This window comes from Corvus cornix, chromosome 3 (assembly GCF_000738735.6).
Source record: "Corvus cornix cornix isolate S_Up_H32 chromosome 3, ASM73873v5, whole genome shotgun sequence".
Classification (NCBI taxonomy): domain Eukaryota; kingdom Metazoa; phylum Chordata; class Aves; order Passeriformes; family Corvidae; genus Corvus; species Corvus cornix.
In genome coordinates, this window is record NC_047056.1 from 64,041,498 (window position 1) to 64,055,429 (window position 13,932).

General features: G+C 33.5%; 1 protein-coding gene across 5 annotated transcripts in view; it reads left to right on the forward strand.

Moving 5' to 3' along the window:
* The window catches only part of TBC1D32 (TBC1 domain family member 32), a 71,262-nt gene that overhangs the window by 17,476 nt on the left and 39,854 nt on the right, over nt 1–13,932 (forward strand). For all 5 annotated transcript variants that reach the window (XM_039569534.1, XM_039569537.1, XM_019290949.3 and 2 more), the window contains exons 17-23: nt 660–858; nt 2,689–2,771; nt 4,404–4,542; nt 5,040–5,127; nt 6,582–6,700; nt 7,286–7,402; nt 10,776–10,864. In XM_039569534.1, coding sequence (XP_039425468.1) covers nt 660–858; nt 2,689–2,771; nt 4,404–4,542; nt 5,040–5,127; nt 6,582–6,700; nt 7,286–7,402; nt 10,776–10,864 — 834 coding nt within the window. The remainder of the gene's footprint in view (nt 1–659; nt 859–2,688; nt 2,772–4,403; nt 4,543–5,039; nt 5,128–6,581; nt 6,701–7,285; nt 7,403–10,775; nt 10,865–13,932) is intronic.

The window sequence follows — 13,932 nt, forward strand, 5'->3', positions numbered from 1 at the left end:
TAACACTGTACCTAATTTAGAATCTGTGTGTTCCTATGGGTAGAATGTAGTTAGCTGATGCTAACACTTAAAACAGCAGTAAAACTGAGATGAGCCTTTGAAAACAGCTAAGCTGCAGGTCATGAAAATGTTTGGAATGTATGTCTTCTAAGTGGATAAATCTCAGAATTGCCTATGTTTTTAAGGGGGGTGGAAGTAAAAGTTACTTTTTTGGAGAAAGAGTTGTCCTTGTCATTACGAATCTGCAATATTTCAGAAGGATATCTTGGATAGGGAAAAGAACAAGGACAAATTTTACCTTATACTGATATCCTTAACAGTGATAAAGCAGAAGCGAAAATGATTGTCTGGTTACTCTTCCCAACTGGACTCCTATTAAATATAGAGTCTGTGTAGTTCATGGTCACGTGGGCTGCGTGGAAAGCAACGGATATACTTTTGCATTGCATAGATATATTTGCCAAAGTAAAATCACTTGTACATTTCTTTTCTTCTGACTGTTATTACAATATAGTTTGTCCCTCCATAGTGGGTCATAGTCTCTTTCTGTAGTTTCTTTTCCCCTAAAAAAAAAATTAAGTAAGTTTAGTCAGAGGATCTGCTTTAAGGTTTATTGTTTACTACAGAACAACATTTAAAAAGTGTTATTTTATTTCTAGTCTTACAGCCGCTCGTGTAATTGTTCAGTTCACAAAGAAACTTCTTCATGACGACATTTCTCTCTTATCTGGATCTGAGCTTATGTCAGTTAAAGGAGCTTTCATTTTTGTATGCCGTCAAATGTACAGAACTTGTGAAGGCCTACAGATGCTAATTCCTTATGCCTTGCATGAATGTATTGCAGAGGCCTGGAGAAAGGTAAATCTTGCTTTTGGATGGGGAAAAACCTTACTGTGAGACGTTCAGCTTGTGTAATAGTTGTTCTTACAGGTTGATCATATTTACATAGTGAAGTAGCGCTTGAAAATGTTGTAAGGGTGAAGTCCTGCTTGAAAATTTTACTTCTGAATGTGAACCTTGCAGAAGTTTAATTTGAGTCTTCCATGCCAAAGATTAAAACAGGAACTCTTGATGCATTGGTAGACCTATCATTCATTGTCCTTGATGATAGAAGCCACTTCATGTCATGTTAACTGCTATCTACCACAGATCTTTCCTTTACTCTTGGTTTGGGATATTTTGAAAGAAAAGACTTCTGAGATGTCCTTTAGTAATTTTTAGTTAAACTGGTTTTCTCAGTGGAAGATACAGAGGGAAAAAAAAAGAAGATGCCAAACATTTGTTGAATAATGAGGTGACATTGAAATATTCTCGGGAGACCATAATGAGAAGTGCCAGGCAGGAGTTTTTATCACAGGCAGACTGTTTAAAGCTTTTGATCGGCATTTTCAGTTACTTCCTCTAAAACACCACAGCATTTACACATACACAAAAGACTTCTTTTCACATTAAAATCTCTTATTATGGTATAAAACATAATTTAGACAAATTGTCTTAACATGTACAAGATATGTAGACTGAATGTGTTGAATAAAAGCAAAGTTTAACTAACAAGAAGTTTCTTCACATCACTTTAGTAGTGAGATGTAAACTGAAGTAGAATCAATATATTCTTGACTTCAAGAATCAACAAGTTACTACAGGAAAGTCAACTCCATCATCTTATTACTTTTTAAATTTTTTTTCTGTCATTGTTCAGTTTTAAGACACCTGAAGTTTATAAAATAATCTACCATTAATAGTGTAGCAAAAATGGTGGAGTATGGTGGACTCTTTGCAAGCCATAGTGTCAATTTTTTAGTGTATGGACTGATTATTTGTATCCATTTCTTTTACATGTCTCCTGGAGTTTTAAGACCAATGGAGAAAGAAGTTCTTTCTTTTTCTTGGCAGGTTCTGATGAAATTCTGAGACAGAATTTATAGACATGATAATAAAAGGGGAACACCAGATCCAATACAACTGACTAATTTAATAGAAGATTCTTTTGTTGATTTAGTACATCACATGTATAAGGCAGTAAAGTAATAACTGCTTACTTTTATTTCAATGGGGTAATTTGCTTTTTATCCCATAAACATAAAAAAAACCTTAAATGATTAATTTTAAATATGCAGTCTTTCATACCAGTTATTTTCAAATATAATTTAAATTATAAACTAAATCAGATATGAGAACATGTATATATATTTGTTTGTAGCTCTAATCACATCCATACCAATACAGAGAAATTTATATAATTTATAAATAAATAAAATAAAAAGTGGCAGAATTAATAAACAGTATTGTGTTGTTTACTCCAGAGGCTGTTATTTCCATTGCCTGTGGCAGAAATTGAGTTCAGAACTGTGTTACAATTTTTCCTTTTTTTTCCTTTTTTCCTTTTAAATGCCAGTTTTTGATTTGGGAGTCTCCAGTTAGAAAACAAAGAGGTTTATTTAAGAATTCTAATTAGAAAAATTAAATGTAATAGCTTTAAAATTGTTTATACCCAAACAAGTAAAAAATAAGTTTTTCTGAAATAAAAAAAAAAGTAGTGGAATAGTGCATTCTGTGCTAAAGACTAGACTACAGCCTGATCACTGTGGTTTTTTCTTTTGTATATAACAAGAGAATGAACAAAATCTGAAGTTTTAAAATGGTGTATATAAACAGTAGGGAGCTTTTTATTTATTTTTCATTTTACAGACAAGTTGGCTTTCAGAAAGAGTACCTACTCCTGTAACTGATGCAGACTCCATTTCATCAATAAGTCAAGAATCAAAAAACAGGTAACTTGGTACTTCATTTATGCATGTGTATAAGTGTGAACACTGCTACTTTAACCACAATTGAGACATCTTGTAACCCTATGACTTTGTTGTAGTTTGGTTCCAGCTGGCAAGTAAATACCACACAGTCCCTTGCATCCCAATGGGGTGGGGAGAAGAATCAGGAAAATTATGGGTTGAGATACGAACAGTCTAATAATTGAAACAAAGTAAAATATAGTAATACTAATAATAGTAATACTACTAATGGTAATAATAACATTAGCTGTAATGAAAAGGAGAGAGAGAAGTAACACACAAGAGAAACTAGTAAGACACAACTCAATTGCTCATCACCCTGTGACCGATGCCCAGCTCATCCCTCAACAGTGATTGGCCCTTTCTGGCCAACTCCCTGCAGTTTATATACTGAGTATGACTTCCCATAGTATGGAATATCCCTTTAGCTGGTTTGTTTCAGCTGTCCTGGCTGTGCTCTCTCATGGCTTCTTGTGCACCTGCTCACTTGCAGAGCGTGGGAAACTGGAAAGTTCTTGACTTGGATAAGCACTACTTGGCAACAGCTAAAGCATCAGTGTGTTACCAACATTATTCTCATCCTAAACCCAAAACATAGCACACTATACCAGCTACTTAGAGGAAAACGCACTCTATCCCAGCCAAACCCAGGACTTTTTGCCAAAAGGATAGTGGTAGGTAGAGAAGCCATCCTAGCAAAGGTCTCAGTAGAGCTACAAAATTCTTCCTCACCTTTGAGAACTTTCATGGCTTAGAGAGTGGTGTCTAATCTATGTAAAATTGACTTATAGTTTATTCTCTCTGACTAAAGAATTGGGTTTGAGGAAAATGTGAATTGGAAAGCACAGAACAAAATAGCTGTCTGTTTATCTTAGGCCTTTGATGTGGTGCTAATTTAAAATGCTGTTCTGCTGAATCATATTTACACCTTCAAAATATTGTGTAGCAAGATTGGCAGCATTTTGACTGAAAGCCTAATACATACCAAGTGAAAGGTGTCCTTCCTTTTGTACTGAAACTTAAGGTCCTGTTATAGAAGTTTGTATGCATTAAGATGAGAAATACACAATTATTTGTGAGTCTGAAAATTCAGGGCAATGTTGATTTTCCATTTACTGCTCTTAGTATATGAAGCTATTGTGTAAATATAGCACCTTTCTTCATAATTCTGTACTAATTTTTTGCAGGAACCTTTAGCTCCTCAAATATGAGTTCCTCATAGTGTTTTTACATTGTGGAGAAATTCGGTGCCTGTTTTGCCAACATGTAAATGCCATGTTAATATCTTAAGACTGTATAGAGTCAGATTGTAAGTCATATGTATGTTAAAGGATAGCAAAGGTCTTTTGGGTTGCCCATTACATCATCTTTCTCTTCTGTGTTCCTACCTAACCTTAGTTTTGCCATGCTGAGTTTGAATGTTCACACAAAATACGGTCTAGTATGTTATCTTTTTCCTTAATCCTTTTTTCAAGCTGACATAAACTTATAAATTCAGCATAGAGTCCAGTGAGTAAAGTACTGTTGTTTTTCAAAGTTAGAAATTGTACTTTTTCTTTTTTTCCCATGCTTTTTTACATATAATTTTTAATTACTATTTTGTTACTCTTGCAGTTTGTTATGGGAAGAGACTTTGTTAGATGCCTTGCTAATTTTTTCTACTACACCCAAAGGACTATTTCTGCTTCATAGTACAGGTGCCATGAATGACTGTGTGAACTTTATGGTTAACAGTTTATCAAAAAAAATCCAGGTAAGCATTGCAGTCTGTACAGTTTACTTTTTACTGTAAGGTTTGAAAAGTTAAGAAAAATACTGTTTTTCTTTTCTTCTAAGTGCAATTTTTTTTAGACAATGGTGGTAGGTCATGTTGAAATCTAAAAGTGCTTGAAATATAACCAAAAAATCAGATAATATGCGTTTTTAGGACAAGAAAAGTAATGCCACAGGCATCCTACTGAATGTGTACAAAAACATTATAACACTAATGGTTTTATTTGCTCATATAGCATGTCTCAACCACAGTATTTTGTGTTTAAATTTTTATAAGATACTTGATAAAGATGTTTGGTTTGGAATCTGACCCTGGTAAGTCTTTAGAGGGTAATATCTATGAACTGTTCAAGTCTAAACATAAAGTGGATTAAATTCTGTAAACAAGTGTAAGAAAGATCAATATTTAAGAGATCATTTGAGAGTTTCATGCCTTCTGAATAACTAACACTGCACTTTTATACTTCTTATCAACAGACAAATGAATATGAAGACTTTGGTAATAGAATCATTGTTACACAAATGGCAACAACACCAATGGCTGCAGTAGCTCTGCAGAATTCAGGTAAATTGAAGAATAATGTTTTTATGAATAATAACATGCTGTAGTCTTGCATTTTAGAAAAAGAGAGAAAGATGTTAAAAAAAGATCAACTGTGTAAAATAATTACGCAGTATTAACAAAGACTCTTAAGTGTCTGTTAATTTCTTCTTGATGGAAATTAATTCTCTCCAGCTTTCAAGTCATTCATTAATCTTGATGCAGAATTTTAGGGTTTGTTTTATTTTTTCTTCTGATATTATGCAAAAACTTTACTTCACTGGTTTGGATTTCCAGAAATTTCTTGTATGTGTATGAAGACATTTGTACTGTTTAAAAATAAGTTTTCGGGTGTTTCTTATTGATCTGAAGCTCAGAATTAATAACTGTTGATGTCTGTAATTTGTCTGTACATTTCCATGGTTACTGAGTACTCAAAGGGTGAGGAACTGCAAAGGCCCCAGTGTCATTGGTGCAGTTATACATTAGTGAGATGTAGATGAGATTGCGCTACAAGAATTGTCAATTCAGACAAAGTCCCTGCAGAGTCAATCTCAGATAACGCAACTGTTACCATATTATCAACAATGTGGGTACTCATTAATATCTTAAGTTGCCAAGGAAGTCCATGAGGTACAAAAGTTGCAAATCATCTCTCTGAGTATCTAGAGGTGGCTGGCGTTGACTGAAAGACTGTCAAAAAGGCAGGCAAATTCTGCCAGTCAAGGAAACTGATTGTTAGTTACTATTTATGCCTCTGGGATTTTTTCAGAAAGCAGGGAACAGATCTACTGAGGAGTTACCCATCTGTCCTATTGTAAGGTTTTCAGCCAAATTGCGTCTTATGGCCCTTTTATGCCCTGTGGCATCAGAGATAAATGATATACCAAAAATAATCAGCATTGATTTTCAACCCTCACAGCTTGTGTAATGTATGTAAAGTTTCTATTAAGCCTGTAACTTACATTTGAAGATTTCAGAGTTAGATGGCTCTTTCCTCTTCTATTTAAATATTTAACATTTTAAATTTTAACAATTTAAATTCAGCTAGTAGTGCTTCTCTTAAAGGTTTTTTTTTAGTCCTTTTCATTGTGGTATGTTTTAATTTATTAATGAGTTATAGTGAATCTGTATTTTTAGAACCACAGAGACAATACTGGCTAAGCCTTGATCTGTTACAATTAACTTTTTAAAGAAGGTCAGAAGCTCGTTTACTTAGAAGAGATCTAAATATAATCCTACTCTAGTGTAATAGTCTTTGGAAACCATTGCTGCAGACTGTAGATGGAACATAACTAGACTGCTCTAGAAAGGTAATTTTTACTAAAGGGTTGAGAATAACAGGGATAGTAACCCTCAGGCAATCTGTGATGTGAAATTTCAGCCTTCAATATAGAGAATTTTGAAAATCTTGGTTAGAATTCTGGTGTGACATATTTTAACATGAAACTCATGATTAGAACAAACATTTGTTTTAGGCTTTATAAAGGCACTTGTAACTGAATTATGGGCTCTTTTGGAGTGTGGAAAAGATGATTTGAGAATAACCCAACCCAAATCTACTCCAGTTGACCCTATTGACCAAAGTTGTCAGAAGGTGAGAAATTATTTAATCTTATGTTTTTGCCTGGAAATAAACAGTGCCGTGGTTCAGACAGGATGATTTTTATTGCAACTATACTTGCTTCTTGGCGCATGTGTCAAAATTTGTATAATACACTAGTTAAATTATGTCTGATAAAGGATTCTTGTGTTGCGTGGCAGTTCACAATGCAAAGGATTAACTATGAAATAATGAGTAACAATCATGATAAAACTAAGTCTTAAATGCTGGCCATCAGTTTATGTCCAGATTACTGTAATAAGACCAGGAAGAAGGATGTGTTTTAGAGTATTCTGTGTCTATAAATTTTAGAATTATGTGGTAATGAATACTGTGATTTTCAAAATTGCTTGTACAGTTTGATAGATAATAGATATTTCAGACACTGCTGCCCTTTTAGATTATATAGATGCTTACCAGGATATGCAGTTTTATTTTGGGCAGGTCTATTTATGTCAAGTTCAGCCTGTAAAGGATAAGAACAAAGTTACTGTAAATGGCAAATAATTTCTAAAACTTACTTGGTTGCACTTAAGTGATTAATGTTCCCTGTTGTCCCTCTTTTTTTTCTTTCTCTAGTCTTTTTTGTTTCTGGTAAACTTGCTCACTTATCCAGCAGTTTTTGAGCTCCTGAGTAAACGAGATATACCAAATAAACCCATGTATTCATTCCGTGAAGTACCCACAGATATAATTGTAAGTATTTTGAAAGGAAAATACTTCTGTTAAGATGTTTCTTCCTGAGAAAATGTTATTGCTATAAAAGACGTAAGTTTATTTCTTATTGAAAGATTTTGAATTTTTCTGCATTTTGTATTATATACAGCATGAGGGCAGTATATGCACATATGACTTCATATTAACCTAAATTTTCATTTTGAAATCTTAAAGATAATATAAAATTTGATGCCTAATCTAAAGATCGTCTTTCCTGACTTGTGTTAGAATCGTGTTTTTTCATGGAAAAAAGTAACATACAGAAACACATTTGTATGTGCATGCAGTTACATACTGGAAAATGTTGGTAAGTACATATACTTGTGTTTTATACAGCATTGCTCTATCACACTATCTGTGGATTTAAACAGAATAAAAGAAAAAAAAAAACAAACCAACAAAATGAAAACACAAAATCCCCATACCTCAGGCAATTTTTTTAATAGGACACATGATTCACACAAAGGAAAAAATCAGTAATGGGAAAGCTACTGATTAAGACATACTTCAGAAAAATAGCTTCACCATTTCTGTATTTAGTATTATTTTGTATTCAATCATCCAACTTAGTCAATTACGGCTTTTTTCTCATCTACAAAGCACAGACAAGTAATTTGTGACCTTGTGTGGCAGTTAAAATCAAATTTTTTTTCTAACGAGTTAGCACTTTAATTGCTGTTATGTTGAAGTGTTTGTTTAGCACAGGCTCTGGATTGGTGATAGTTTAAGTTGTTTAGACAGAGTTTATCATAATAGTGTATGTTATGTTTGGAAGGGATTTTTGAGTTCTTTTTTGCAATACTGTTTTGATGATTTCAGGAGGAAATGACATGATAAATTTCATTTTTCCAATCTACTCAATGTTAGTGTGTTCACTGATGGATAGCTTTGTTCAGTTACCAAGTTTTTTTAAGGCATTGGGAGCAAGGAAGATAGATGTATGCTGAAGATGATAAATATTTGAGAGCATTCAAATTGTGGTAGATTTCAAGAATGATTTTTGTAACTTTTGAAAGCCAGTGTTGTTTTAGCTTTTGAGGCACTTCAGTATTTTTATGAAATTCTCTAGTTTCTAGAAATGCCAATACTGGTACAATTGTGCAAAGTTCCCTGAGGAGATAAAGATGTTTTGGATGAGGCTTGTCTCACTTAACTACTGTGCAGCCGTGGGTTTTGTAAGCCTAGACATCCAAGATTGGATAGAGATATGTCTAGCTATGTAAGACAGGCATCCAAGGTTATGTAGTTAACAGAAAGGAAATAGTCAGATCCTCTAATGTTAATTTAACATATAATGGCTGAGTCTAAGTACTCAGAAAACTTCTGAAGTTAAGCAGAGATACAGATTTGTTATAACCACGTCTTTGGGCAGTGATTGCAGAAAGCAAAAGATAAAAGATTTTGGCCAGATGTAACTATAGAAAGCAAAGTAAAAGCAATTTCAATGCCACTAGAAGATTTGATTGTGTTCCTTATTTTTTCTCTGTTTCTGAATTGTGTTACATTGCCACAGAATCTGACTTGTTTATGCTAGACTATATTTGCTAATGCACAGAACTTACTCATTTTTGTATATTTATTTCTTGACTACCCAGGATTTAACCATTTTTGCCTCCTTTGTATTTTTGTCTGACTAGCTGCATCATTGACTGAACAGATTGTCAGCTGAGCTTTTACTACTTCAAACTGTAGACTAATCAGGTTTTTATTTTGTGCCCTTTGGAAAGTTTTCCTTAATACATTCAAGATTTCTTTTTCCTGTGTTTGGCATGTAAAGTTACTTTAGAAAATGGAACATATAAATGAGGGTTCTTCTCCCTGCCTTCACTCTTTGAGGGTTTCTGCAGTACATATATTCAGGGGAATCTAGTTTGGATAGTACCGTCTAGATCTGTAGCTTTGCAAGACGTTAAAACAGGTAATTTTCTTCAGTGATTCTGGAGAGTCTTAGATGGTTTGTCTTAGGTATTCAAAGTAGATGGCATCTGACCATAATATTTAAGCTGTGCTCTATAGCTGAGCAGTGCAGATCTATCTGCACATTTTTTGGATGTAATCTTGTGTTAAACCTCGTTAATTATCTTCCTTCCTAAAATCCCAAATCCGAGCTTGGTCTCCTTTCTCAGTAGTCCTCTCACTGTGCCTGCTCTTTGTACACTTTTGCAGCTCCAAGCTTTGATTTATAAATGAGAGGAGGTTGTTACCAGAGAAATACCCCTTAGCATTTGAATGTACAAATATACCAAAAAAATCTTAAATCCCATACAAATCAATTGCTTGCATTATCAATTTTATGAACAGCCTTGAGGTACAAGTTGAGTTTTTTAATTGAGAATTTGATTGTGAATGTACTATGTGGAAAAAGCTGTCTCCCCCACAGCCCCAAAAATCTAATAGGAAAAATATGCTTTCATTTTAAATAAGAATGCATTTTATGAAGAAAGTTTACTTTGAAAAGTTATAGACTTTTTTTTGCTACTGTGAGTTTTACTCAGGAATTTTACTTTTCTCTGTTAAAAAACAGATCTTTTGTTGATTTCATGAAAGTATGGGTCTTAACTTTCCCCTCAAATCTTATCGAAATGACTCATTGATCTAATTAGGTGAATAATAACTCCCTCTGCTGTCTCTGAAACTGTACTTCTTAAATGTGAAAATAAAACTATTGTATTTAATAGAGATTAAATAAAGCTGATAACGATTTTGTAATCTGTTTCCTCTGACCATAGCACAGCAATCTGTCTCTGAGATGATAACATCACTGAATGTTTTTGTTCTTTCCTATTTTTTAAATGAAATTATTCCTTCAGAAGCAGTTTGCATATGCAGTGAACCAGGGGAAGATAATTAGATTAGATATGTGGAAGAAGTGTAACAGGTCATTGTCTGTTACATGAGATGCTCTAAGATAAAAGGTGTAAGCCTCAACATCTGAGCCAAGCCTTGCTAAACTGGGAATAAATGGCTGTGACTTGAAGCATGTACTACTAACCAGTGTGAAAAAGGGTTATTATACTAAAGGATTTGCTGTTCTCTTCATTGAAATAGACATGTACACATTCAAACATACAAAAAAGAGTTTAACTTTTTTTTTGTGGTTTAATACTGAAGAAGAACTAAGATAGTTGATATGCAAGGATCTTTTTGTATGTTTATATTTTTTAACAGATTTTTTTTTCCTAACCTTCTACATGGTTTCTTTTTGCCATTGACTTTTGTGTGGAAAACACCTCTTGTTAAAGAAATAATTTTGGTGTGTGTTTTAATAATGGCTTTCATCCAATAGTAAATATCCATATGAAACTATGATGTGCATAAATTACAAAAGCATACATTTCTCTTCCTTTGGCAGGATATCATTGACAGGCTTATAATTTTGAACTCAGAAGCTAAAATTCATTCCTTATTCAATTACGAACAATCCCATATATTTGGTCTGAGGTAAGATGCATGTTTTTTATTCTCTGGTCACGTTAACTAAATAGGATATAACATGCTTGGATGTGTTACTTCTGACAAGATAACATTGTTTGGGTTTTATGATGTATGAAGGTGAAATTTCCCCCCCTTTTAGCATAAGGAGATTAAATGAAAAATGGCCTACAAAATGAGAACAGTTTGAATCTAATCTTATTATCTGTAAATGGATATATTGTAATATGAGAAGCAGTGATAGAAATTGCATGTGATTTTGCCTATTTGACTGTAAAAAACAAGTTGTACATCCACTGTACACCAAAATACTGAAATAAATTATTTTTACTATGTTTATGTCAGTTTGGCTTATGTAGTCTCCCTGTACTTAAAATTGTTCTCTTAAGTATTTGTTTAATTATCACCAATTTCACAAAAACTTATTTTGAGAAGAGTAGCATTTGATTCCAAATATTTCTAGAACCTGAAGGTAAACTTAAAAGATGCTCACACTGTTATGCTCATGTTTTGTAATATTCAGTGCCTTATAATTTTAACGTAGACATTAGTTTCTGCATTTTTATTCTGTTTTCCAAGGCTGAATATATAAATCCTTGAATTCACATTTTTGTTATGAACTTATTTTATGCAGTTGAAATAAAAGATCTATTGTATTGTACTTCATAATATGGAAAACTTTGATAACCTTGTTTGAGCACAATATAGCCCAACTGATTAAGTTTTGAAACACTAGCTTTTTGCAGCCATATTTGTACTTTGATATCACTGTAAAATTATTTCATACTATGTATGAATAACCGTAAGATATCAATTTGTTGATAAGGATGAGCATGGAGGAGATGAACAACGGCAGAGATTGGAATTGGGAGATACATGATTTTGACATAGAAGTTATAAATGCTGCTTTGGAGAAAATCACTAGTTTATATAGGAATGAGAAGTCTTAAGATGAAATTTGAAAAATAAATTATTTTCTTCATTTACGATTAGGTAGACTCCACAGAAAACTTGACAGACCTTCCATTGATTTAATTAGGATCAAGAGAAAATGAGATGGTTTACAGCTTAAAATAAAGGGTGGTTGGGCACTGGAACAGGCTCCCTGGAAGGTGGTCACCGCACCAAGCCTGACAGAGTTCAAGAAAGCATTTGGACAATGCTCTCAGCCTGTGGTGCAATTCTTGGGGTGTCCTGTGCAGGAACAGGAGTTGGACTTGATCCTGATGGGGCCCTTCTAAATCAGGATTTACAGTGTTAAGACTTATTTAGATTATTAAGACTTGCAAGAAACTGTAGCCTATATTATCTGAACGTGGGAGGCATACAGTTAAAGTTCCGTGATTTTTCCTGTAAATGCTACTGACTGCAGACATCCATGTTCTGTAAAATGAACCTTGCCTTGTGTAGTTGGTTTGCTCCGTGACCAAATTCCATCAAGAGTTCTAAGTTCAGCAGCAGTTAGATCAAATAATATTAGATGCTTAACAGATCTGAAAATATGGAAATTGGAGCAAAAGATCTACATTTCTCTTTGCTGTTATGTAGAAATAAAATATTTAGGTGTTTGTGATAATTGCAGCATTGAAAAGCAGTATGATTTTGTGAAGATTTTGTCTAGAAACATTTTTGCTAGACTCAATACCAGCAGTACAGCCAAACCCACTTTATTTTAATTGTTCACAGATCTATACGGCCATACACTTTATATTTGTACATGTGGCTCACCCAGAGCTGAGTGCTGAACTTCAGATCTGTTTAACTTACAGGTTATACTGTAAGGTCCTGTTTTTATTGTTCAAAACAGTTACACATTTACTTACTTGAATGTTAAACAACTTCTGCAATTTAGAACTAAATTTTCCTTCAGGTGTATACTGAGCTTCAATGTCTTAAATTATTTTGGTTATTAGCTGTATCATTGCATATAAAAACTTTTAATACATTGGTATTTCCACTGTCTGTTTAATCCAAAATGCACAGATGTATATATTTATGTTTTTAATGTTATTATTGCATTCTCTGGTGGATAGTTTTCTTCATTTTGAATAAGTATGAATTCTGAATTGTAATTTTGAAGGACAGACTGGTAGAGGCTCTTCTGTCAACTTTCCTTTTCAAGCTTAAGCACTCTGTAAAGTGGTGTGCATGCAGTAGAAATCAAAGGGAAAACACAGGGAAGCTAGATATGGTGTGCATAGCCAATATCTGTTAAAGAATACTCCCTATGGTGCATTCCTATAGATGAGGACCTGTGTGGTCAAGGGTGAAATAGTTCCACAGTAAGCTGTAGCTAAGTTCAAATCTGTGCTATCTTTGATTTTCTTATTTTGTTTTTTTCTTTCTGGTTTTTTTTTAATTTGCTTGTTTGTTTTTAGTTTTGTTTGTTTGTTTTTTGTTTTTAAGTTATTGGGTGTGTCTTGGCCTAGGATGGTTCTTCAGTAATTTCACACGCAGTGAACTGGTATTCCATTAATTGCACTATTGTGTGTTTCTGTGATGAGATTTATTCATTTGAAGGTCCTTTTAAACTAATTGGGGAAAAAAAAAGGTATTATTATCATTATTACTTATTTATTAAAGGAAAACCTTAGGCAAGAAGTGGGAGATAGGAATAGATATGTGCAAGTATATAGACAGTTCCTAATTTGTGTATAGAAAGATTTTCAAACTGTCAGTTCAGCTTTCAGCTTCAAAGCAGATTTACACTTATTTAGAATCGAGAAGTCTCCCAGTTGGCCAATATCAGTTGATAAAAGAACACTGAAGGCTGTCTCAGACACTCTTTTCTACAGGCTGAAAATCTGGATGCACAGGAACTAATGCAGGAATTTTCAGTGGTCTTTCTGTTTTAGAAGGTTCTGAACTTGCCATCAGAGCACAAATCCTAGAGAAGGGAAATTCAAAGCAGTAATTAAAGCAATATTTTTTTAACATACTAAACACAGAGTATTTTCTTAATTTAATTATCAGCTTTATTTCTCTGATACAAGTGTACCCATCGATCTGGTTTGAAAAGGTACTGCATATGAGAAATAGCAGTTTTCCTAAAATGTAGCACTAGAAGTTTTCACCAG